This window comes from Caloenas nicobarica, chromosome 4 (genome assembly GCF_036013445.1).
Source record: "Caloenas nicobarica isolate bCalNic1 chromosome 4, bCalNic1.hap1, whole genome shotgun sequence".
Lineage (NCBI taxonomy): Eukaryota > Metazoa > Chordata > Aves > Columbiformes > Columbidae > Caloenas > Caloenas nicobarica.
Window position 1 is genome coordinate 498884 of NC_088248.1, and position 25762 is coordinate 524645.

General features: G+C 46.5%; 1 protein-coding gene across 7 annotated transcripts in view; it reads right to left on the bottom strand.

The window, feature by feature from the left end:
• The window catches only part of SLC4A4 (solute carrier family 4 member 4), a 179576-nt gene that overhangs the window by 114171 nt on the left and 39643 nt on the right, over window positions 1-25762 (bottom strand). For all 7 annotated transcript variants that reach the window (XM_065634421.1, XM_065634420.1, XM_065634425.1 and 4 more), the window contains exon 3: window positions 12806-12985. In XM_065634421.1, the coding sequence (XP_065490493.1) occupies window positions 12806-12985 (180 nt within the window). The remainder of the gene's footprint in view (window positions 1-12805; window positions 12986-25762) is intronic.

The window sequence follows — 25762 nt, forward strand, 5'->3', positions numbered from 1 at the left end:
TATGGAAATATCTTTGGCTTAAAGTCAAAATGCTTCTAAATAAGATTTTTTTTTTTCCCCCCACATGGTAAATTCCTTAGACTTTTCTGTCCCTTAGCAGTTTCACGTGAATGCAGAGAGCAGAATTAGGCGAAGAATTAAGGTGGCTTAGGTAATTATAGCGGCACATGCTATCACTTGGAGACAGAGGATTAGCACAGTGAGCTCTCAGTTAAAGGAGGTCTTCCCCTGTGCTGTGAAAGGAACTGGCCTCTTTTTTACAGTGTCCATCTAAAACGTGAATCACATACCGTGTCAGAGCAGCAATATACACCCCATAAAAACTTCCCAGAAGTACTACATCTGGTACGTAAAAACTCAAGAAGTTTCAAGATGAAGAACCACTTTGAATCCACAAAGTAGACCGCTATTCACCCTGTGGTTTTCAACCCAAAGTAAAGTTTCTTGGAATTCTTTTCCTCTACATCTAGCACGACAAATTGTGTCACCATTGGCCAAGGGAGATTTCTAATAAAAACTGCCCGGTAAAGAAAAAAACACCCAAGACCATTCCTAATCAAGAGCGGCTTACGTGGAAAGCTGCAAGCAAACACGCAGTTAATCAAGGCAAAAGAGACCAGTAAATTAAAACAGTTTGTATCACTCGTACCTACCTCAAAATGAAGCTACTTCGAGACTGATTCATCACTTCATTTTGCAGGTCATTTTCTCTCTTCCGCCTAGACCACGTTTAACAAGTGCACAATGGTCATTTCTTATAATTTTATCTCGAACTTCGCAACAGCTAGCTCGGTATTAAACTGATGCAGTTAACAACTTTTAATCTCCTCTCAAGAAGAAGGTAAAGCTACAGAAGAATCTTAACTTTCACTTAAACAAAATGTATTTGTATCAGTTCTTCAATTTGCAGAGAAAACCTACAAGTCAGGAGCGCGGCGGCATTAGGGTGTTAAAACCACAAGGCACGCTGAAACAATACCACTTTGGTATTTGAACTTCATATGCTTCAGATTCAAATTAATTTTTTAATTTCAGGGTCATGAGTTTTGACCGCTTCAAGTTGACAATGACATGAGCGGAACTGATTAACAGCTCTATATTGCTGTTAATACCACAGCAATTTTGTGTTGTTTGGTTGGTTTGGTTTTTAAACAATGAAAACAGTGGAGGCAGGTTTTAAAAAAATATCTGAAGAGGTGACACTGCCTTTAAATGTACCACCCCTATAAATAATCCTTATCAAAAGCACGCTATCCTTTCTCTTGAGAATAAAAGGATCACATCCATTCTCTCTTCTTCCGCCGCAGTGGCTGCTCCTTTCAGACACATCCAGCAATCTCTGAGAGCAGGATTCGGGTCTCGACATTTCTATCCTGGTCTCTGCGTTGGTGGAAAATTCTCCCCTGTATATTCATGTTATTCCAGGCCCAGGTATTTGTGATGGCTTCACAAAGGCACATTACAGTGCTGATTACTTTTTCTTAAACTGTTTTTAAAACTCAAACCACTTTTCAGCACCAGCCTGACTGCCTCTGAACCAAAGGAAATCCTAGAAACACAAGAGGCTTTTGAAATCCTATGCGACACAGTCCTAAATCACTTCAATAAAGCTTCATAAGCCAGCAAACTCGACTACAGTGCCTACCAGCCTTGACAAAGTTAAAGGCGACAAGAACACCAAATGATGTTACTTCTATCTGAAACATGATAGACAACAAATAAGTAAGGTTTGAATATGACATTTCAGTCCCTGCTGCACATTTCTTCTGAGGAACCCCTCACGGTCACAAAGATCTGGCTGTTCTGCTGGTGTGCCTGAACAACCATTCTTTTCTTCAAGGCACGTCTGTGGCACTTCAGGGGCTGGGGGATACGTGGAAAAAAAATTGAAGAATTGTTGCTGGAAAATAAAGAAAGTTACTGATATTAGGGAATAGAGAAGGATGTTGGAGGCCAGCCAGATTTTCAGTCAGGGAAAGAACCTGTGTGCTCACAGCCATGGGCACAGTGGCCTCAGCCCCGGCCGCTCGCGGTGCTCAGGAAAAAAGGAATCCAAATAAATAGATGGAGTTTTTATTTCCTTGGGTTTAGGCCTCTTGTCCTTGGACCCCAGTACGAAGCAGCAGCCAGGTGGGGAGAGCTTCAGATGTCACAGCAGAAGAGAGAAGAGAAAACAGGGGGAAGGGGTCTGGATCTTGGCTTGGGCAGGAGGCTCGCTCGGCGCCACGGCCTGCCCAGAGGGAGACGCAAAGCTGTGGCTACAAAGGCCGCCAACCGGAGAGGATAAGGCGGGAAATGCTGTTAGATTAGGATGAGATTTGTTTTCACTCACACGAGATCCCTGACATAACTGTCCCTTTGAAGACTTTCAACACCAGGCTGCCGGGCCTTGCTGAGGGCACGCGGGGCAGCCGGTGGCGGGCAAAGCACGGACACCGCGTGCGGCGGCCAAACAGGCGCGCGGAGCGCCTCCCACGGCGCTCGCCCGACGCCTAAATTAACCAGGCCTAACGTGCACATAACTTACTGGGGACACTGCTGCTTCTCCCCAGCCTTCACTCTCAGAGACAGCTTCTGAAATGACCCTAGAGGGAAAAGCACGACCACCATACGAGCCAAACCGCTGCGCCAGAGGCACTCGCTGTTGTCCTTAACAACCAGCACTGCCAAGAAAAATCGCTTTCTGCTACTGTGCGTGGCAGTCTCAGTACACACCTTGCGAGGGAGGAAAAGTTCAGCCCTGCCTTTTATCACACCTACTCAAAACCCAGGCTTCACAAGAAAAAAAAAAAAAGTTAGCTCATTTCTCAGCTGTCAGAAGCAAGGAATGAAAGCTCAGCAAAGATGTAGGAATTTTGCTCTATGTCAGAACGAGATACTAAAAACACACTTCAGCAATTATTTAGAAAACATACTGAAAGAGGGAAAAAGGAAAACATAACACAGGGGGGGTGTAGGAAAGAGCAGGGGAATATAGTTGGCAGAGATAAAAGACGGCACTGTTTGCTCACCCAGAAAAGCCAAACACAAAGCAGCCCCTCACTCCTCAGCTCCCCAAACGCAGCTCACCCGCTGCCACCGCTGCCCCTGTGGGGACCGGCCCTCAGGACCGCCAGCCCTCAGCTGCACAGCCTGGGCGAACCACGACCACCGCGCTGGGCCCCCTGCACAGCCCGGGCGAACCAAAACCACCGCGCTGGGCCCCCTGCACAGCCCGGGCGAACCACGACCACGGTGCTGGGCCCCCTGCACAGCCCGGGCGAACCAAAACCACCGCGCTGGGCCCCCTGCACAGCCCGGGCGAACCAAACCCACGGTGCTGGGCCCCCTGCACAGCCCGGGCGAACCAAACCCACGGTGCTGGGCCCCCTGCACAGCCCGGGCGAACCAAAACCACCGCGCTGGGCCCCCTGCACAGCCCGGGCGAACCACGACCACGGTGCTGGGCTCCCTGCACAGCCCGGGCGAACCAAAACCACGGTGCTGGGCCCCCTGCACAGCCCGGGCGAACCACGACCACCGCGCTGGGCCCCCTGCACAGCCCGGGCGAACCAAAACCACGGTGCTGGGCCCCCTGCACAGCCCGGGCGAACCACGACCACCGCGCTGGGCCCCCTGCACAGCCCGGGCGAACCACGACCACCGCGCTGGGCCCCCTGCACAGCCCGGGCGAACCACGACCACCGCGCTGGGCCCCCTGCACAGCCCGGGCGAACCAAAACCACCGCGCTGGGCCCCCTGCACAGCCCGGGCGAACCAAAACCACGGTGCTGGGCCCCCTGCACAGCCCGGGCGAACCAAAACCACGGTGCTGGGCTCCCTGCACAGCCCGGGCGAACCAAAACCACGGTGCTGGGCTCCAAGCCCAGTTTCAGCCACTCACCTACCTACAGAAGGGGGATGTGAGGTGTAAGGAAGTGCAAAATGTTTTAAACCAACCTACATCTTCATAAGAAGCCCTTATGTGCTCAGCATATGCACAAGTTAAAAAAGAAAAACCCCAACACTTTAACCAAGAGGTGTTGCCAAGAAAGCAATTTTTTTAATTGTCTGAGAAAAACCTTATACTCTTGCCAAGAAAAAAGGGTGACAGTTCAAATCTAGACCCAACCTCCTATCACCATATGCCTTCATTCTACCCAGGTGCTTTAGTGGGAGCTGGGAGTCTTTGCAGCTCACAGAACGGAACCCAAGCACCACGAGAAATACCATCCAGACCATCGCCCACCAATGAGGGCTGGAGTAATTAATGGGGGAAAAGAGGCTGGTTTTAGCTGCCAGTATTGTTCAAAGGCTCTCAACACTGGTCTGTCGCTGCTCTTAGTGTGGTGAGCTGAAGCTAAAAGCTTTCGGAAAATCCCATCCCATGTCTTTAAGAGCCAGAAAAGAAATTAGATTGCTGAAAAATCCAGCCACACTAATAGCAAGAGGACGCTTGGCATGCCCTCCAACTGTGCTGCATCTGCTCTGCTAAGTAGGTACATTTATTTCAATCCTGTAGCTGTCTCTTGCTATTTATAGCTGCTAGTTTAATGAACTTTCAGGAGAGACAACTAATGTTTAAATATCCTTGTTGATTTAATTCTATCTCATTATGAATGGGCCGTTCCACAGTTGGACTGGCAAGTTCCACTCCTCACTGGAAATCAACTGGGACATCCTCCGTAATACAGGATCTTTTCCTGCAATGCAGGGACTCTGAGGTGGGAACCAATACCAGAAACCTTATAGTAAATCAGACTGCAGACAGAGACGTAGGAAGACGGTTTAAGAACAGGCAAAGAGATCACAAATACATGTTTAAGAAACGTAAAAGTAAATAAGCACCTCACGCTCAGCTGTGAGACAAGCAGGAGCAGTTCTGTGAGTGTGGTTTCAAACAGAGCGGTGTCTCCGTTTCAGAGCCTTCTCCCTATTCCCCAGCTCACGTGGGGCGCTCCCGGGACGTGAAGGCCCGTTCTGTCCCCAGGGCAGACTCCTGGTCCCTTGCCACACTTGCTCTGGGTATTTTACCTACTGCATTTACGAGACTGATTCACATAATTCAGTGCTCCATTTCACATGGTAGATGCGCAACGTTATTTCAGGCCCTGTGTAGGCAAGCTGTTCAGGAGCGCTCGTATTGAGCAAAGGGGCAGACGTACATCTAAACGTACTGGACAGACAGATGTTAGAAAACGCTCTGTACACACACAGCACCATCCTCTTACCTAGGCACTTATAGCCCCCACTAGAAGACCTGACGAATCTGAAAGGGCCAAAAAACCACCCTATTCGTTTTGCAAAAAGCAAAGATGGCTAAGATGAAAGTATTCAAGGGAGGACCCAGCATCAACAACCAGAATGTAAAGGAAACAAAGGATACTAATGTCATCACCTTCAGTGTGTCCCGCATCAACCAGAACCAAGAGACAAACTGTTGTACTTGGATTAAAAATGAAAAAGCCTCCACTAAAGCAATCGGTGTGGTGAATTCATGCTACAAGATTGCTCACCACAAAGTCTTTTATATCCCTAGGCATCTCAATAAACCAAGCATAGATTAATCAGTTTCCAAAAAAAATGGTGCCAACTGATGTTACAGGATGTGTCAGGTTCAGACAGTCTCTTAAAGATAATTACAGTTCTCTCTGCACAGAAAACATCCTACTGAGAACTACTGAAAGGCCTGTATTCAGCAGCCAAGTCTTAGCATACATACCCCAAAGTGACAGCAGGCTTCAAGAAAGCAGGATTCTGCTCAAGTTACAGCTTTTCTAGCCCCGGATTGCACAGAACTTACTTGTGAGAGAAAGCTGCGTTTTAAATTAGACTTGTTAGAAGCTGCATGTTAACCCGTGTTAGGGATGGTGTACCCGTGCCACCTGCCCCGCCAGAGACGCGCTGCAGCCAGAACGACGGCACCAGCTCCCACGGCACCTCCAAAAACTACTCTGCTGCAAGGGTTTTCTCTTCCAGCAAAAGGCTCCTCCTAACTCACATCCGAGGGCTCAAGAGTCTTTTTAGTAAAACCTTGGAGAAGTACTGATGGTGGGTGGAAGAGGAATTTCTCTGCGCAAAGGGCAAACCTTTACAAACCTTTGATGGGGTGACATACCATCCCTTCTCTCTCTCTCGCTGTACTGCTCCTCTGACAGAGGACCAACAGACAGACACAGATTTTTTCAACCTCTTTCCCCTGTTTTTGTCTTGTTTGTCCTGTAAACAGGATCATAGTCACACCCTTCAACTGGTAAAGAAAACATTCAGTAAGCTTAACCCACATTAGACTATATGCGGAACACCTGCAACTAACAAGGTAAAATGAAAGACTGTCTCTACTCATAACCACTTATGCCTCCTTTAAGTTTTTCCAAAATCTATATTCCACAGTTATATTTATCCACCTGTCAACATTCCGACTCCTGCCAAAAAAATCAGACTTTACTCTCATCAAGGATGCAAACGCTAAGAAAACATGTAGTTTATCAGTTTCATGGACATCTCATTATTGCTCGTTGTTTTTGAGACCAAGTGCCTTGCTGAAGACACTGCCAGGGCTAATTATCAGACATTTTTGAAGCCCAGCACTGCACATGGCACAGTGCCCTTAATACCTATATCCCGTAAACTGTGAACACTGAATTGCCTTTTCTCCATTTTCTTCAGCATTATGCTGAATTCAGACAAATCTCTCACTTTGGCAGCAAGTTTTCAGATCCACAAGTGGTTTTAACAGAAACAGTAAAGCATACAGTATCACAGCAAGGCTCTACATCCCACCACCTGGGATCAAACCTCTATACTTGGCCAATAGCAATAACGTACCATTAAAGGAAAATCGAATCTTAACAGCCCTTCAGCAAAGGCAACTCCTGCAGATTCCCTCTTGGTCTTTAAAGGGGGGGTGTGTTTACCTGTACAAATATGTGTTCATACACAAGTGAAGGACTATAATGAAAATGAAGATGAAGATATCCTGTGTTTACAGCTGAAGAGTCATGGCAGCATGGAGCTTACTGTCCCTTCAAAGTAAATTCCTTCTTAATCCCACCTCCACGTAACGTTGTTAAAAATGAGAAGTGCACAGAGGCTGAAGTCAGGCAGCCAAAGAGACTTTGTGAATCGGAGGAGAAAGACCTCAAGAATGTAAGATGCTGCCAGACACTTGCCTATTGCCTTCTTGCCCTAAGCTGTGATGAAGGCTCACATCTTCCTCAGAGCCATGGCTGCACCCACGGCTCTGCGAAGCCTTCCCGAGCAGAGCAGAGGAGTGAGCATCACTCGGCACGAACGCAGAGCACATAAGTGCCGTGCTCACATCTTCTCACCCCTACATTTTAAGCAGAAAAAAAAGAAAAATTAAAAAGTCATGTCTCTGGTTAACTTCCTGAAAACAAGGTTTGAGGATGTTTATTGCCAGCTAGCGCTACCAGAGTTCCACAACAGAGAGATTCAAATCTTCCTTAAGATGTACGTTCCACACATGCTGTGTGTCTAGGGGGCACAGAGCTGGGCCAGGACAAGGACGACCCACGCAGGTTCTGTAGGAGCACAGGCACCTCATATCGCTGTGCTCATCAACACCACGTCTGCGTGCTGCCTGCTACCACGGTGCTTACGAGAGACATGAGGTCACTGGGTTTGAGCCAGGGAGGTGAGCCAAATTAACTTGGAGGGCAATCAGACAATAAGAAACCCCTTCCCAGATGAAGCAGTGATGCGTTTCCTGATGGGAAGATCTCCACACATCTGTAACAAGGAATGAGGAAGAGAAAAATGGGTTCAGATCTCAGCTTGTCCTGAAGAACGACCTTGTATCTGCCTTCCTTGTTCCTCCCGTGCAAGTAAGAGCAAACTGTAGCTTGCACTTCACACCGAGACAAGCGAGCAGCTGCCCTGAGAAGGCAGAAGCAGGTCTGACCCTCTGCCGTGCCAGCTGATAAACCTCCTGGGCTTTCCTCCACCAGCGCTCTGCTCTGTCCAGCTGTCTTTCCTTCACCCCACTGAACGGATTAGCCAGCACAGACCAACTGGATACACCTAAAATTCAAGCAGGTCAATGCTCCCGCCACGAGCACTACAGAAATCACTAAACGTTCCCTCTGAAAAGCACATTTTACCCATTGTCTCTCAATATGCTACTCGTCCCCTTCTGCAGTGTTCTGACACCATAAAACTTTATTTTCCAACTCTTAGGTGTGTTTTAGGCAGGTAAGAAAAGGGTATTTAAAGCCCCCTTACTAGTAATGCAGTAATTCCCCTCCTCCCCCCTGCCAAAAAAACCAAACCACTACATTGCCAGCTTCCTGGACGGAGCAGAATAACCACTGCTAAAAAATGCTTCCTTCTTACTGGTCATAACTGGAAACCAGGGCCAGGCTAGTTAAAGGACGTGCTTTTAGAAAGAAGGTGCTTCATCTGGAACACGGATCTGTAACAGTCTGCGGTGAACGGCACCTGCATTCCGAGCGGCAGTGCCAGACTCCTACCCCAGAACAAGGCTGTGAACTCCCGTTTTTCCTCCGAGCGCAGAGACAGTTCCTGCAGGTCTGGAAGGTACTGAAGGGTCCTGCAGAGGGAACATCGCCTGATGCCTCCTCCCCAGCGTACCAGAGAATATCCCCATCTGCACTTTGGGAGGAGGCATCTTTCACAAGCAATACTTGACTGGGGATAAAACACATCCATGCAGGTTCAATTTCCCCAACTCTCTCCACATGGGAGAGTTGAAGGTTGTTTATAAACTCACAGAGCTCGGCTTGTTTGACTGAACTGGACACAGATTAGAAAGAAAACTATTGACATTTCCAGAGTGCACCGATTCCCAAATCCACAAGTGCAATCAGACCAGTTTTGAACTGGAACAAGCCCTTTACAGGCAAGGTTTGCATTTACGGACCTCTTTACTGTCTTGCCTGTATCCACAGACATGTTTCATCAGGTTATTTTTTTGTGGGACAAGCAGCTTGGGCTGGTGAGTCAAATCCAGATTGGGTCAAAATCTGATTGCAGAGTTTTCACCAAAGCAGCTGAGGAATCATCTTCAGTTAAGATACCTAGGTTTAGCCTTTACAGTCCTTAGGGATAGATCGAGAAATACAAGTGGCTTAAGCTTTCTACTCAGTAAAAACAAAGTTCTCAGTATAACGGAGACAATCAAGTTGTTTCCTAAACTTCTAGGAACTCCTTGAACAATTACATTATTAAAGATTTCTCAAATCAAACTTTATATGCTTGTCCTTATATGTGAAGATGAAATAAACTACGGATTATATACAAGCTGAACTGACAGTGTCTAATACTTGGTCAAGTTCCTAATTGCACCAAGTCAAAGAGAAGGAGCTATAAAAATTCTGGATTTTATAGAATGAGACACATTGTACATTTCCTCAAGATGTTTTGGGTTTTCTTAATTTAAAATTGGGTTTTGCTTGCTTTAAAACATGGTTTAAAAAAACCCAGTACATATCGAAGTCTTCCAATTCTAAGGAAATGATTGAAATGTCTTTCAGTTCAGTCCCTTCATCCCACCAACAGCTACACAAACAGCACTTCCATTTATCATCTTCGATACAGCTATCACCTCCCCTGAAGCCTTGCTGGAAAGCGCCCCACACATTATATCCAGAGTGTCCATCAAACCTCAGCCTCTGACACATCCGTGCGTGAATCCGGTACCTTTTTAGCGGTGAGCACAGTCCCTGGTTGCGGGCGGCGCCACGCAAAGCGGTGTTACGCAAAGGTCATTAACGCAGCTGTCCCAACAGCCCTTAATCCTGGGGACGGCAACACCCTCGCTCTTCTATTCTTGGGTCCCCTCACGAGAAAGATGCCGAGCTGCGTAAGACGGCGCAGCAGGTCAGATCTCCGCTCTCCTTGGTGTCCAGCACTCCTTTTTCCACGCTCTCCTGATGGCATCAGACACTGTGTCCCCACGTGCAGATGCCGCAGGCCCCTGCAGAGCTTGCCTGGCTCTGACAGATGCCGTCCCCGCACGACCGTCCAGCAGAGCAAAACTACCTCAGGCATGTCAGAATAAGGCTCCGCACTCAGGTCTTGCTCTCTCCATGCTCTGAGTTTCACATCTTGCTCAGTTTCTGTTATTTTCCCCCATTCCAAGAAGAAAAGCAAGATCCAGCACTCCCTCCTTCCCAGCCACGTTTTCTCCATTTGACAACTCACCTCCCTACTCCACAGCAAACATCTTCACCCTGTCCCACTCTACTAAGCCACAGGGTTAAGTCTTAGGAGATATGTCAGCTCTTGTCACACACTCTCTTCTGACAGCTCTCTCAAAGGTAAGTGAAATATTTTGGTTTAGCTTTGTCTCAACTCCATTCAAATTGCTTAACGAAACTCCCCCATTCTTTGTCTCTAATATTCCTACTGCTCTTTTGAAACTGAACTTTAGCCACATTACCCTAACTCAATTACAAATAACAGTTTCAAATTAAGAAACAACAGGTTATACTGAGTTTTGTTGCCATGATAGCCAGTAATTACAGTAAGCCGAAGCTGGTGAGGTACGCTCTTCTTCGTCCGGGGAGAGCTGCTCTTCTCTTGGACACACTTACCGCAACAGAGTGAACACAGCAGCTGGATACACGGCACACAAACCATGCAGACCCCAAAAACGCCTTCCCTTGCAGTGAGAGACATTTAAAGCTGGCACAGCCTGACTATCCAACTACTGTCTCAGATCAGCAACCACCTAAGAGGCAGAAAACTAAATGGAAATAGAGCCATTTAAAAAGATGGAGAATGTCAAAAGCAGACTGTCAGGCATTTCTGAAGGAAGTCTGGCATTACTACATGTGCAGGACTAGAGGAGAAAGGGCTGTTTGGAAGCCAAGAAAAGGGTAGGAAACAAATAATTCAGGTAAGCTATGAAGACACGAGTTTCAGAAGGGAAAAAACCTGGGGAGATGAGGCAACGTGTAATTTAACGTTTGGAAATTCAAGACAGTAATCTGAACTACTCCGATCCTTTACAGTGTTCTAAATTAACTGTGCCAGCTCGTAAAAAGATCTGCCCACCAGCGCAAAACAGCAAGTCCCTGCAAGACCCTGGTAAAGGATATGGATACCTGAGACAGTGAACAATACAGAAAAAGTTGCATACGATGTAGCATTAATGCTATTGCATGGCACACCTGGAATATTGTGTAGTATTTAAGCGATCTCATTCCAAAAATACAAAGTGCAAAGAGGTCAGGGTGGAGAAGACTCTGGGAAAATTCTCAGACAGGGAGAAATGAAAAGACTGCATATTTTTACATGCAGATAAAGAGGACACAAGCACATACTGAACTGCAGAAACAATGGTGGAAAAAAATACCATTAACTCTTTTCAAGTGACACAAACCAGAAACAACAACGAACAAAATGAAAGGCAGAAGATAAAACCTGATTGAAGAAATGTGTTTTCAACCATGGGCACAACTAGCCCATGATAACAATTCCCCTAGGATATCGATACATCCCGATGCCAACATGACATTTCTACAGATCTGGTGACAGAGATGTGAATGCAAATATTAAACATAAAATACCTAGAGTTCTTGAAGACAGGTAATTATGTCTTTCAGTGTAAAACTAACTCCTGGTTTCTGAGCGCTGACAAGAAAACTTCCTTGGCACATCCAGAGAACCACGGCTACGAAGCACAAATGGACTGTGTGACTCGCTGTTGCCTGCAGGAGCCTTTCTCTGCAATACCTGCACCGCTGAGAGTAACAGGCCCTGGGCTGGAGACACAAGCGATGCGATCCCATGGTACTGTCTGTACATGCAGCAACTATGCAGCAGCAAATTGCAAAACGAAACATTCACCTGTTTCTTCAGTCGAAGATCAGGTCGGAGGACTCCTGCTCGTTCCTCTCTCTAGTACAGGAAGTGTTTTCCCCACTTAAAAACAAGTTGCTTACTCAAAGTCCAACCATGTGGAATTAGCCTTAATAATCTGAGTTATTATATATCATATGCTGGGCTGTTCTCCTATATTCAAACCTTGTTGGCACGTTCCCATTTTAGCAGGCTGTCACAGTCTCCCTCCCACTTGTGTTTAAGCAGCCATCCCCCAGATTTCAGCACAAGCTCGTGGGCGACAGAGAACAGAGCGAGAGGAACGGGACTTCGTGACAGTCTCCCACGGTGCTGCTGAAGAGCTGCATAGTGACTGCACTAGATAAAATCTGTCTCCTCTGGTTAACAATTTCAGTAGGAATATATGTACAAGGCATCAAAACCAGACCTCATCTGCCTATTGAATTTAGATATTCAACCCCTACAGGTAATCAAACACACAGTAATGCTACAATTTATTCCTTTTTTTGTTTGCAAAACTTGGAACTGATTAATTACTGAAGGGAAAAGTCTTATTAGCACCAGAAGTTACTGATACGATGAAGCCAAATCCCAAGCAGATATATTTGTCGCAGCCTATAGCAGTGGGTTCATGCTTCTCATCACCCTGCTCCTATAAGGCTGTTTCTATTATAGCTGAAACCATGGGGTGCTTGATTTCTAGAGAGTCTTCATGTTTCTTTGCTATCTTTTTACACGCACCACCAACTTCCTTTTAAAAATGCGGCCTGTTCCTGGCTGGCATTAACTCAGGAGCAAACTCCGGTGATACAGGGGGATGAAAAGTCTGCCCCAGCCTGTGCCTCTCCCAAGCCACAGCAACTATTAAGACTCCTCTGACCCTGCAACATGAGCTGCCTGTTTCTGTCGATCCAGTTTCCTCTTTCATTATCAGATCAGGAGCAAATCACAAGACAAGAGAGCACTGTGGTGAGCGACAAGTGACACCAGTACTTACTGAGAGGTTTAAGGATGCTGCTGCTCGTCTCATCGGCGTTTTCTACGTCTGATTTGTCAGAGTAGTTCTCAGAGATTTTCTCTTTTTCTTTCTTTTCTTTGTGCCCGGGTCGTCTTCTGTGACGCCGCCTTCTCCTATAGCTCTTCGGCACATGGACCCCAATGTAAATAGTGTGGTGACCTAGAGAGCACAAACACAGTGAATATTAACTTTGATTGCATGTATTTTATGCATCACTGGCCAGCACAGTTCATGTTGCATTTCATTCAAATAAATAGCCAAGCGAAGTATCTTTCTTCATCGACATAACATTAATTAGTGCTATGTTTCTTGTCTCCAAATGCAAGCTAGGAGCTCTTTAGCTACCATTTAGAAAAGTATTTTTTTACAATCATTTCTGAGAGTGTATGTCAGCAAAGACTCGCTGATAATTATTCTGTCCTTGTGACTCATTTTAAAAAAATAATAAAAAACCCCCACAGAAGGCCATCATACTAGTTGTGCAATACAGAACACATTGCTCTTCAAAAACATTCTGTGTTAATTTTTCCATTTGTTTTACCAAATACATTGCCTGGATTTAACACCTACCCTTGTGCAAACTGATCCGGCTTAACTGAAGAGCTTAGAGCAACAAAATTTACATCTCTTGACTTTGGAAATCCATTGTATAACGAGTGTCAAAGTACCATTAGGGTATTATTAAAACACAGCACGTGAGAAAGGACTTCTAACATAAGTTACTGTAAATTTCTCAGTACTTCATAAAAATATAGAATACCAGGTCAGAAGGGACCTCAAAGATCATCTGGTCCAACCTTTCTTGTAAAAACACGGTCTGGACAAGCTGGCCCAGCATCCTGTCCTGACGAATCGTACCCGTGTCCAATGCGGGGGAATCCCCCGCTTCCCTGGGGCCATCATTCCAATGGCTGATTGTTCTCATTGGGAAAAATTTTCCTCCTGTGTCCAATGGTAATCTCCCCGGGAGCGATGTGCACCCATCCCAGGAGTAACTTGTACCCATTGCCCCTTGTCTTTTCCATTTGACTCCTTGAAAAAAGGGAGCGTCCACCCTCTTTGTGGCCACCCTTCAAATACTGGACCCTGGTGATGAGGTGTCCCCTGAGCTTTCCTTGCTCAAGGCTCCACAAGCCCGTTTCTCTCGGCCTTTCCTCACGTGCTGGCCTCCCAGTCTGACCATCTTTGATCAGATTTGTGGCCCTTCTCTGGACCCTATCTGACACTTGGCAAAATAAAAATTAATTAATAAAAGAGCAAGTGGCAAGTTTCACATGCTCACTGTAAACACCAAGTATGCCTTTTCCCCTTCATATAGACTTTCCTTTCAAACTAAAGCACTTCAACTACATTCATCAACTGTTACGTCTTTTTGAGGACTTCTATCAGAAATGTTTTATTTTCAGGGCTTTCCACATTTCTACCAGCTTGGGATAAATACCTTTCCTTGTGCCTGCAGAAAGCATTTACATGTCTTTTTCTGTGTCCAGATAATTCAGCCATCTCACTTCAAGCTTTACAAACAGCTCCTTCAGATTTACCTCTTGATCAACGACAGTTGTATTCTGTGCTTTTCACCAAATTGGGTTTCCCCGCTCACATCTCAGTGTAGGCAAGCAGCAGGTTTCACATAAACACACATGGCCCATTACTGACCGAGGCACATTTATGTGAACCAATGAGCTCTAAATGCACTTAAGAATCAACGTATTTATCTGTATGTACCGTCATTTACTCCTGCTGACTCGGGAGCGTTTCTGCAGAGCTCCCCCCTGCAGAGCCACCCCCAGTCACCTCACACCACCAGTTCCCCATTACAGAACATGCACTGCTCTCTCCTTGCAGCTCTAAGCTGCACCTATTCCTGTTGTTTGCTTTTCAGCAGCATTTCAAGGTACCAGATGAACCCCCTATTTGCAATATGGAGGAAGCTGCTCTGGAGATGCCAGTGCAAGAGTAAGGCCGGAGTCTGCAGGTACCAGTTAACTTCACTGCTAAACACGCCCATCTAATTCCTCACAATGATAATTCCAATCTTCGAGACCTAGCAACTGAAAATGTAGGCACAAAATAAATGATTTCTATAACAAATTGACACCTTGTGTGAGGACTCACAAGAGAGACTGTGCTGCATCAGCCAGACAGAGTCCATGAAGCACACTTCCAAAAATACGTAAGGCAAGCATATACATATATGTGTGTGTGTATATAAAAATAAATAAAACACAGATATGGAAGGGATGTTGATTAAAAGCCAGAATTTGGTATGGAAAAATCCAGTGACCTTTAACTAAACCTCTCCACAGGGGTGGCCGAGGCACTTTGTGACCACCTGCTGCCACCGGCTCTGTGTGTCCTGCTGATATTCCCGCTGCTCTCCTGGCAGATTTATCCATGAGAAGGTCTGCCAGGGCTGGAATGTTCCTGCTGACATCCCGCATCTGTCATTTCAAATGCCACATGCTCTTGAGGCCACCTGTAAAGTCTGATGCATCCTTCGCCTTTTTAGCATGTGAACTTGCATACTGAAAGCATCCGAGGTCTTTTAAAAAGCTGCTTGACCAGCATGGCCCTCCTTGATAGCAACTTGAAAACAGCTAACTGAGTTCCCCAAGGATGTTGCAAAGAACAGAACCGTGAGCTGTATGCAAGGATAGGGCCAGACGTTTATGGGAAAGCTCCAGCCCTGCACATATCACGCTGTCTCTCAAAACACACTCTATAGCCCAGCAAGACTACTGAGGCACACGAAACTCCAGCAGTAGCTCCTTTGAAAAGCAAACACGAAGGACAAATTAGAAATTCTAAGTACATGCTGTTGAGTTACTTAAGCATAAAAAAGAAAATCTGAAAAAGGCTTCTTAAACACCACATTCTTAATTCTCAAAGACCAACAAAATGAAAGAAGAAAAATTGTTCACCAAATGATCACTTGAAAAAATATATGTATCCCCAGACTGGCAATAAGTGTGATAAATTTTGGCTCCAAAGTAATTTGTTTTGTGGAGACTGTAACAGAAAGCAGAGGTTTACACAGAAATTCCCTGCTCGCTCACTGACACGACGGTGCTACCGTGTCTGTGATGGCCCTGAAACAAATCACACGGTAGTTCTGGCGACTGGAGTGCTGCAGCACCCACAGGCTTATGTACTGGCATTAACTATGCAGAGACCATGCTAAATAAATAAAACATACCCAGAGAGCATTAGTGATATCAGTATATAAACTGACAGATAAAAGCATTCGTGCGAATGTCCCAGGGAGGTTCCAGTTACCGCGGTGATGAGGAAGGGAGCTGCTCCCCGTCTGCAGCCCACCGTGTCCGAGCAGGGGGCTCGCACCACCGCGGGACACCAAGCCAGCGCTGGACGCCTCCTGAAGGCATGACCGCTCCAGCGTGCCAAAGGAAACCAGGAAAGCTCCTCCAGCCCCTGGAATGTCCGCTTTAACGCGGCAGACGGCACAAGTGCTGGACAGGGACAGAGGTGGGGAGACCCCAGCTGGGCACAGGGGGTCCCGGCGCACGGGGAGCTCTTCCCAAGGACCCGCACAGCGCAGATCACACCCAAAGGCCAGACGCAAAAGGACGGGTGATTCCAGCATCTGTATTAAAACCATGTCCTCCTTTGAATCACTTTCATTCTGTGGTCAGCTTGATAGCAGAAACACATCATAGTAAGCCTGTAGTCTTAATACCTTAATATGCTGCCAACATACTGGACAATCTCTTTAATCTTTTGACCACGTGTGCACAGTACAGATTTTGGTAATATAAAACTAAATTTTATATACGCAGGCAATCATCTGCATTACTTAGCTGCTTTTCTCCCTGTTCTGCAAGGGAGAGACTTACTCAATGCTGCTTTTCATCTTCCCCCCTCCCAGTCTGTTCAGGGAAGCCAAGCAAGACGTTTTCCTTTTCTGAGTACTTGAAGTGCTTGGCATCTGTTGAGATTGTTGTAAACGCTGAGATAAACTTCTAGGCTCCCTTCCCAAAGCGCCTGGAAGGAAACAATTGACACGTACTCTCAATGTACCGGGTTTCTGAGACATTTCCTACTTGCTGAGGTAACAGAGCCTTTCCCATGAGAACCATTTACTACTAATGGTAATGCCTGATAAATTTAACGCCACATGCACCGCACTGTTATCCTGCAGTTTGGTGGAGGACGGGAAGAGCAGAGCCAAGTGCGAAACTCCTCCTGCTAATCCCATCTCCTTCCCCGCTCTCCCCAGGGAAATTACTAGCCTCCGTGTGCACTTCATTAATTTTTAGAGCTGTTTTGGCTGACCAGAGGCATGTATTTCACAAGACTATAAAATCCCAGAGGTCAGATGCAGAGCAAGACCCGTGGGGAAAGCGGCACCTTCTCTGCTCTGAAGGGCAGTGCTGGGTTCTGCTTCCTCTCACACCTGCTGCAGCTACAACTTGTGAACGCAGCTGCTTCTGCATGAAGGTAAAACTTGACCCTGCACCTGATTCGGAGCAAAATTGTCTCATCTGTTTATTAAGCGAACAAGAAGCAGTCATCATTGCAAAGCTATTTTTCCCCTGGAAAAATCTGGGTTGAAATCATGTCTTTTGCTTTATTAAGGTATTGAAGAATAGCAGCTCATGGTTCAGAGTCCGAATGCAGAGTTTGGGCACAAGAAACTCCTTGAATCAGTTTTATTTGTAAAAACCCACTCGTGTCTTACCAAATTTAAGTTCTGTAAAATGCAGCGCTCCCTGTCTGCACAAGTATCTGCTCATCCCTTCTCCCTCCTGCCCCAGCACAGTCTGGTTGACATCCCAGGAGTAAAACTGCCCGAATCTCAAGCCGTGCACGCAGATCTGGGGCTGTGCCTACACGAGAAGTGTGCTGGGAGCAGGGGAATTACTCTTTATACAGTTTGAATTTGGGTGGTTCTGGGGAGCTTCATCCTGCAACAAGGGTCTTTGCACAAAGCCCTTTGTATTGCGTATTGCAACACCTACATGTAACACGGCATCGGGGCCACGGCAGTAATCCCAGTGTACGGTCCTACCAGCAAAGCTGTGTTACAGGAAACACAAACCGAAACCAGGGCCTTAGCACAAGAGAAGGAAAAAATAACTAAAAAAACCCAAAACAATAACAACAACAAAAAAAAACAAACAAAAAAACCCCACCAAAACCAGCAGATATGATCAGATTATCTAAGTGTGGTGATAACTTCTGTGGCTGAGGTCTCTGCGTTAATCTGGACACTGAGCTGAGCCCACAGCCTTCTGCAATCTTGGTGCATGACCAAGTGCAGGCTTCGAGCCTGACACTGTGCAAGACTGAAGTTCTTTCACTCCAGACTACCCACAGGCAAACAAGCAGAAAGAGATCACTTATTTATGACACACTCTTCACTTCTGAACACTAACTCTTCTAAACAAACAGTGACAGAGGAATGGCTTTGGGGTAGCAAAAGCAAAACTTGGTCATCTGGAGAAAAGAGCCAAAAGTTACAGGCTGAAAGGATAAAGCCTGCCCAGTGCATAGTATCTCAGAAGGGTTGTTGAGACTTAGAGCCTGGTCAGGGTAAACCATAAAGAATCCCAGACTGGCACCTTAGAAGGAAACAAGATCAAAACCTAACATTAAAAATTTATGAAGCAGAGAAAAATGAGCTGAGTATTAGCAGTTTTCACCTGGCTCTTATTTTTACTTTCAAGGGAGAGTCACATAAAACCCAGCCAGGCTTGGACAGGCTCCTGTGGCTACGATGGACGTGTCTGCACAGCCAGCCTCTCCTCTGTATGCTCTGGGCACTCGTGCCTCCCGCACGGGGCAGCCGTGTTACCCGGGCGCCCAGAGAGCACTGGCACAGGTATTTCAGGCCACCTCTGGGCACGGCTGGTCTATTGTAACACAGAAACAGGTCATGTTGTGCCCTTCTCTGCCCACTTTCCCAGCCAAGCAATCAGTCTCATACCTGGATGGAACTGAAACACAGCACACCCCTGGGGCGAGGAAGCTTTCGTTACTTATGTGGCTTCTGACACATTCTTAGAGCGTGTGGCTTTCACTCCTACTGCTAATGAGTTGCTCTAATAACTGTATGAAGACTTGCTCCACAGCTATGTCTGACATTCAGGAACCTGCAGCCACACGAGACGGGCCGGGGACAGCGAGCAGCACGTGCTGTGCCAGCGGAGAGCGCGGCACGCCGCGCCCGGCCAAGGGGCCGGAGTCCTGCCCAGCGCGCGGCTGGACGTGGCACCGGCCAACGCGCCGCCGGGACCAGGCTGAGCCTAGTGCAGCTTTTAGGGGGTGATTTTCCGAATTGCGGGTGGCAGCCGAAGGGTAGATCTCCTTTTGTGTGAGAATCCTAAGAAATAAATGACTGGTAACCAAGAAGGACAAATAAGTCACAGGGATGATCCATTTTAAAGGGGAGATAATAAAAGTAGCACTAAGCAAGCCCCAAACTAAGCCCTGCTTAGTTTCAAATCAGCTCAAGAAATAAGAACAAAAAGCCACACCGTCACGTGCTCAGGGCCTTTAACTCTACCTGATTGTAGAGGGGTTACAGGTGCCGAACACCTCGCGAAGGAGCACACGTGGGCTCCTCCAACCCAAACAACTCCACCACCCCAGACTCGGCTGTCGCCCTCCACACCCAAGCAGGTACAGGACGGACACGCAGCCTGTGCGACACCAGCTTCAGAGAACAGCTAGCACCGGGCAACAGAACCGACTCTCCCGGTCCCTCCTATACAGTCACCACATTTCACCTAAAAACTACCCAGGAGTGATCGCAAAGAGCATTCATTTCCACACAAATGAAAACGCAAGCTACAAAAACAACAAACAAACCAGAACATTTTCAAGACGCATTATAAAGATGTAAATTCTGGGTAGGATAAAATTCACAAGACCTGTCAGTGAACATGGCTGGTTCATGCATTAGAAACAAAGAACATGATTATTTCCCCTAGCACACTGTAAGCGCTAAGTACTACTGCCATTAATGCATCTGAACACAGATACTGAAACTAAAAAGAAAAAGCCATAACCAATCCTCCAGACAGGCTGACCAGGCAAACTCCTGGGCTCACCACTCGGTCCCCACAGGGTTTTTAGAACATCCTAATATTCAAGTAACTGCTCTTCCAGGCAAGTAAAAACTTCTTGATTAGGTAAACAGCAGAAGGTTTCATTGAGCACTTTGTTCTTTGCAATCTCGTTGTAATCTGAACAAGCTAACATACTGGTTAAGAGATAAATCAGATCCAAATCACTTCCGTTCCCCACAGCAAAATAGCTCCATCAAGCAGCAGAACCACAGAAAAGAGAGGACAGCCTGCACAACTGGAACAGACTTGGCTCTTTGTGTCACAGGAATATTTTATTAGTGCAGAAACACGCATGTATGTCTTACAAGGGTGATGTTCAGGCACAGAATTACCTCTCTGCAAGAGGTTCCCACGAAGGGAACCAAAGGTCTTTGTAGGGACTGAGCGCAGACTGTGACTGGATCAGCAAGAACAGGGGGATGCAGAGAGCTGGACAAAGGATGCTGGCTGAGAGACCGGCTGGCATAAGCAGAAGAAATCCTGTCTGTATGGAAAAGACTGGAAAAAAAGTACCACAAGTCCATAGCCAGGTAGCTGAAAAAACTGAGATCAGGAAAGCTCTTCAGGCATAAAGGCCTTTAAAACGATAGTAACATGCAGTAAACTAATTATTCTGTGGTATGTGGCAGACAGCTAAAGAAAAGGGTCAGTGCGAACCCATCACGTGACGGACCTTTGAGGGATGGGACCAAATACTTATGGAAGGACAACCATAAGGTTGGGTAGGGGGCTCACAACCTAATAAAGGTCATCATGAGAACAGCCTGCAACCAGAGAGATGGAGTGAAGGGCAAAAGAGAAAACAGAGGCTGCAAGAGACACAAAACCCAAGCAACTACACCACTGACAGGTGAAACGGGAAGGGACAGGATTACAAACAACAGTTCTGTCAGCTCTGTAAAAGGACCCTAAATTCATGGCTAAGATGAAAGTATTCAAGAGAGGACCCAGCATCAACAACCAAGATGCAGTTACTTAATCGAGGAGGGAACTTGTGGAAAGATCATTCAACGTGTTTGTATTACTGCGCTTCTCCCTTAATATTCAGTTCTTTACTAAAATCACTACAAGGGGTGGGGAACTGAGCACTGTAAGGGAAGACAGCATGTAAACCAGAGATTTTTTGTTATTTTATAACATCAGGCTTCTAGAACTTCAGTATCTTCAAAAGATGATCCTAATCTTCATGTTAAAAGTGACCTCTGCAGTCTTTAAAAGGTTCCCACATAACAACACCACAGCTAGCCATTGGGAAAGTCTTCCTAGCCATGTGTCTAAAGCTTGCACTTCCCAAACGTACGGTCTCTCGCTTCCCATCAATGACCCAGACTTCAACTAACAGACTCCTAACAAGATTCTGAGGCTGCTGCAGAGAAGCATGTTTAAAAGGTGAGTTGCACTGTGCCCTGAGGAACAGGACAGCTCCAAAAGACACAGCTCACAAAGTCAAGAAAATCTAAACAGGAAGAGAAAATGAAAAAATAAAATGAAGTCTTCATTTTTTTTCTTGACCCTGTTCATTTAGAAGGAGCGAACTCACCAAAACCTACTGAATTGCTAGGGAAGGATCAGAACAGGCCATGAAGCCCAGGAGATACAGGTACATGACTGTTAAAAGGTACCGCTCCATGAGAAGAAAACATAGGGAAGCTGGCAGTGAATTCACAGGTGGACAGTGTTTATGCAGAACAATAAACATGTGTCTGGGGTATTCGCACTGAGCTTTACATAAGCCACTGCGAGACTCTTACCCACAACCACATAAGCTGCTTTTCTTTCTCTCTTCTTTGGAGCTGTGTGAGGTTACAGAAGCCACCAAACCTGGCTGGCTGTGATCTGATCTAACCTGGCCGGTACTGTTTGGATCCCACTGAAAGAAAAGGAAGAATTTTAAAACTATGGCTTTGGGCAACAGGGCAGAGGAGGGGAGCTGTGCTGGACTGTTGGTTTTAAGTTTTAGGCCAAGCTGTTTGGAAGCATAGTACCTTTGGACTTTTGGATATCTGCCTCAAGCATAGACCATAGATCCTTTAAAATCATGTCCCCTTTCAAAATGCCCCAAATTACCACTGGAAATGGCTAAAGGCCAAAACAGCCCATCTGAGCAAAAATTTTCACCTCATTAATTCCCAAGGCTGACCAAAAGAATACCAAGCTGTACTTGACTCTACCAAGTTCATACATGCAGGTGGGTTTTAGACCACCCTCCGCAGAAAGCAAGAGCCTTGATTTTCACAGCAGCCGAGACTACATACTTGCAGCCTTCTGCAGGAGGCCACTGACTGGGAGAAAAAAAGGTTTTGCGCTCTAAACTCTTGACACAAACGCTGTGTCTTTTTAAAGCCTGAACTCCTGGTGACCACCAATGACCACATGGAGTAGCAACACATTGTCCAAAGCCTGAAGGACAAACAGCAAATCTCTGACACAGGTCAGCAGCAGAAACAAGGTGTACAAGTGCAACGTGCTAGGCAGGGATCAACCAAACCACCATCCCCTTTCCTTGGGTTTTCCAAGTGCCAGGCACCGCAGAGCAGCCCTCATTTCCACCTGACTGCCGCGCTGCATCACGAGACAGGAGAACAGCCCTGCTGCGACCGAACCTTGATTCCAAGGCCGCAGTTTAATTACACACGGAGGCCATGGTGTGTTTTACGCAAGGCAGATTGCGGCGGGAGCCGGGGTTACTGGAAGGCCGAGCTGCTGCCTGCAGGGCACCATGGTGGAATGCAAACAACGGCGGTGCCTCCTGATGCCTCTCCAGCAGCACGACACTGACACTCCCCTCGAGGAACTGCCGAGATTCCCTGCCTTCCTCCCGCCCTCCTCGGCCCCTTTTTACTGCTCTGGAAGCTCCCACAGCATTGTGCAACCAGATTAGGAATATCACCCAACGGAAAGGAGGGGATAGTCCTTCACAAAGGCTGAGGCGATGACTGGGCTAGTGTAAAGACTGCACCTATCCTACCACACCGTACAAACAGCATCAGTTTCCAGATTAAGGCCAGCTCTGCTCGCTTTGGGTGCACAGATAAGAGAAGAAGGACACTCCTGTGTTCCCCGGCTCCAAGGCTGTGCCTGCCTGCCCTGGCCAGCCCAGCCCTGACACCGTGCCAGGCACTTGCCACCTCCTGCCTCGGGTCTTTACCTGTTTGCCAAGTGGGTTCTGTCATTCGCCCTTCACCACAACTCTAACAGGCGTCTCCCTGACTCCGTGCCTTCACTTACAGCACATAGTATGGCTCTTAGAAATCTGTCAGTTCAGTAGAGAGACAAAAAAACCATGACAGTGTGCTAAACACAGCCAAACAGATCAAACACTTGCATTACACATTTTACAACTGTGACTGGGGCTCCCCAGCACTAGGGATGGCCAACGTTACCCTGTTTAATTTTAAATGTGTCACAGAAAAAAAAAAAAAAAAAAAAAATCAGGAAGGGTAATCAGCACACCTAGGGCTCACATCTGAAGTCTGAAGAAAGGCTGTATCTTTTCTTGAATCTCCATCCTGAACTGTCACATCAAGTATCATCTTAAAGAAGAGCTCTTGGGCAGAGGAAGGTATCTACAATGGGTGGAAGAAGACAGTCAGACAAGCTTAGAGTTGAATTCTGACTTAAATGGCCCAGAAGAGGACAAAACCAGAAAGAAAGAGGTCTTTACAAGTGGCCTTTGTGGAGTGGTTATCATGAGAGCACTAAGGGAACGGAAGCCTCTGCCCCTGAACGACCCTGTCCGAGCCCCGGCTGCTCTCTGGTAGGACCAGCAGCTCCAGGATGGCCCCAGGGACTGGAAACATCCACGCACAGAAGTTGCTCCCATCAAAGGCTGAAGGGTAGAGGTGCGTAATGTGAGGGTGGCCTTCCTGCTTTGGATGGCCCTCAGCAAAATGTGTCATCACCAGGTCAGAAGCTGATGGTTGTTTCTAAACCTATCAAAGATGGAAAAAAGCCAGGCACTGTCAGAACGGTATGGAAACACCTTCCTTCGCTGCCATGTACCTTATACTTGCAGCATCCGTGCACAAGCTATCATTGCTTAAAAGAAAACACCTTTCCTTTGCAACAGGCAAACCACATCATATATCGGCTCAGCTGTTCTTACAACATTTTCTCGATTTCTCCTGCGTGCACAGCCAACTTATCAGTACCTTATGTACAGTTAGTTTATCACCATCTGAACTTGGATTGCAGTTTTGCTCACAGAGCTTAGCGTAGGCAGACACCTTCTCACACAACCCTGAGCACCTTCACAAAGCCAATGCTGATCCCTGCCAACTGCCCCACCAAGAGATGGAATGACCAGAATGACGCCCCACGCAATGACAGGAAAACCTGATCCCTGCTGGACACTGCCAACAGGAATCCTGCTCGTAGATTTACTAGCATCAAGCTAATAAATGACTAAAAAGTAATACTATCTTAACGACAAAACTTTCTGTACAAACCACTCCATGAGTGATTTGTACTTCACAGACCTCACAGCATTTATGCTACTGACTTGATTAATCCTAACACACAAAAACCGCTCTCAACTTTGCCATAGGGATTTACCATATTATCAGAAGTCTGCAATCAAGTCATAGCACTAGACTGACAAACCAGATAACGACACATTTCAGTATCCCGCAAAGTGTCACGGAGAATTAAAACTGGGGAGAAGCTCATCTGAAATCTTTCATCCAGATACTACAAAGGTGAGAAGATCCAAACCGCCCAGCTTGTTTTTATGAGCTGCGTGGGGCAGCATTCAGGTCCCAATCTGTGCCGGCCATTCCCAAGTTGTGCCAGCCGCTGTACAGAAAGAGACTAGAAAAGCAGTCCCTAAATCCTCATCGTTTTGCTTTTGTGGGAGCAAGGCCTGAGCCAGTTTTACCAAAGCAAAAACCAGCCTACTCTATCTCCACATATAAATGAAAGGGGCCAACGAAAATTAATGAAGGACACTCTGTGCTGAGATTTTACCTGATAAATATTTTAACCATATTTACTTCAGCAGCAATCAGAAACTCTGATAGGAAACAGGTCATCTGTTTTTTTGGAGATGGTCTGCCTAAAGCCAGTGATCGAAAACTAGGGGCAGAGATGAGAAAAAGAAAACAAGTAAATGGGCAAATACAGTGCATTTCTCCTACCTTCTGCTTGCTGTTAATAGAGATTTTCAGTTATCTCTGCCCTTTCAACCTCTCTCCTCATCGATCCAACATCAAGTAATAATCTTAGGCTTATGGCATCACACAGCTTTCTACCCAACGGCAATGACATAACAGGGTCAAGAAGAGAAAGCAAGCAGCAGCACAATGTGGGCAACAGTCCATTACAATGGAAAAAGCAGTTACTGAAAGTTGTTACAAAATCCTTGTTTTAGGCTCCCTATATAGTAAATCCCATAATGATGACAGGATCTACTATAAAGTTTCCACTGTAACAGAATTTTTTTCCTGAAGTCTTTGCTACAACAGTGATATCTAAGAGATAATCTAGATACCTTTGCTTTGTAAACCAAGTTGTAACTCGGGACAAATGACCTGCGGGTCCCTTTCTCCTAACGCTCGCAGCCAGAGCGCTCCTGTCCTGCCAGTGAGGGACTTGTCAGACGGAAAACCCAGGATCCCTGCCCCGCCGTGAACGGGCGGCAGCGAGCCCGAGGGAAGTTACGCTTAGAGAGCCAAGAGTACCTTATCTCAAAGGATAAGGTGGAGCTTTACTTTTCCCCTCTTGCAAAATCGGTTATTAAGTAATCTGTTTATGTCACACATACCAGCACTCCTAACAGTGGCATTACAGCAATATGTCATTACCTTCAAGGAAAGGAACGTGCAGTGCTCTAAATGAATGGGAACGG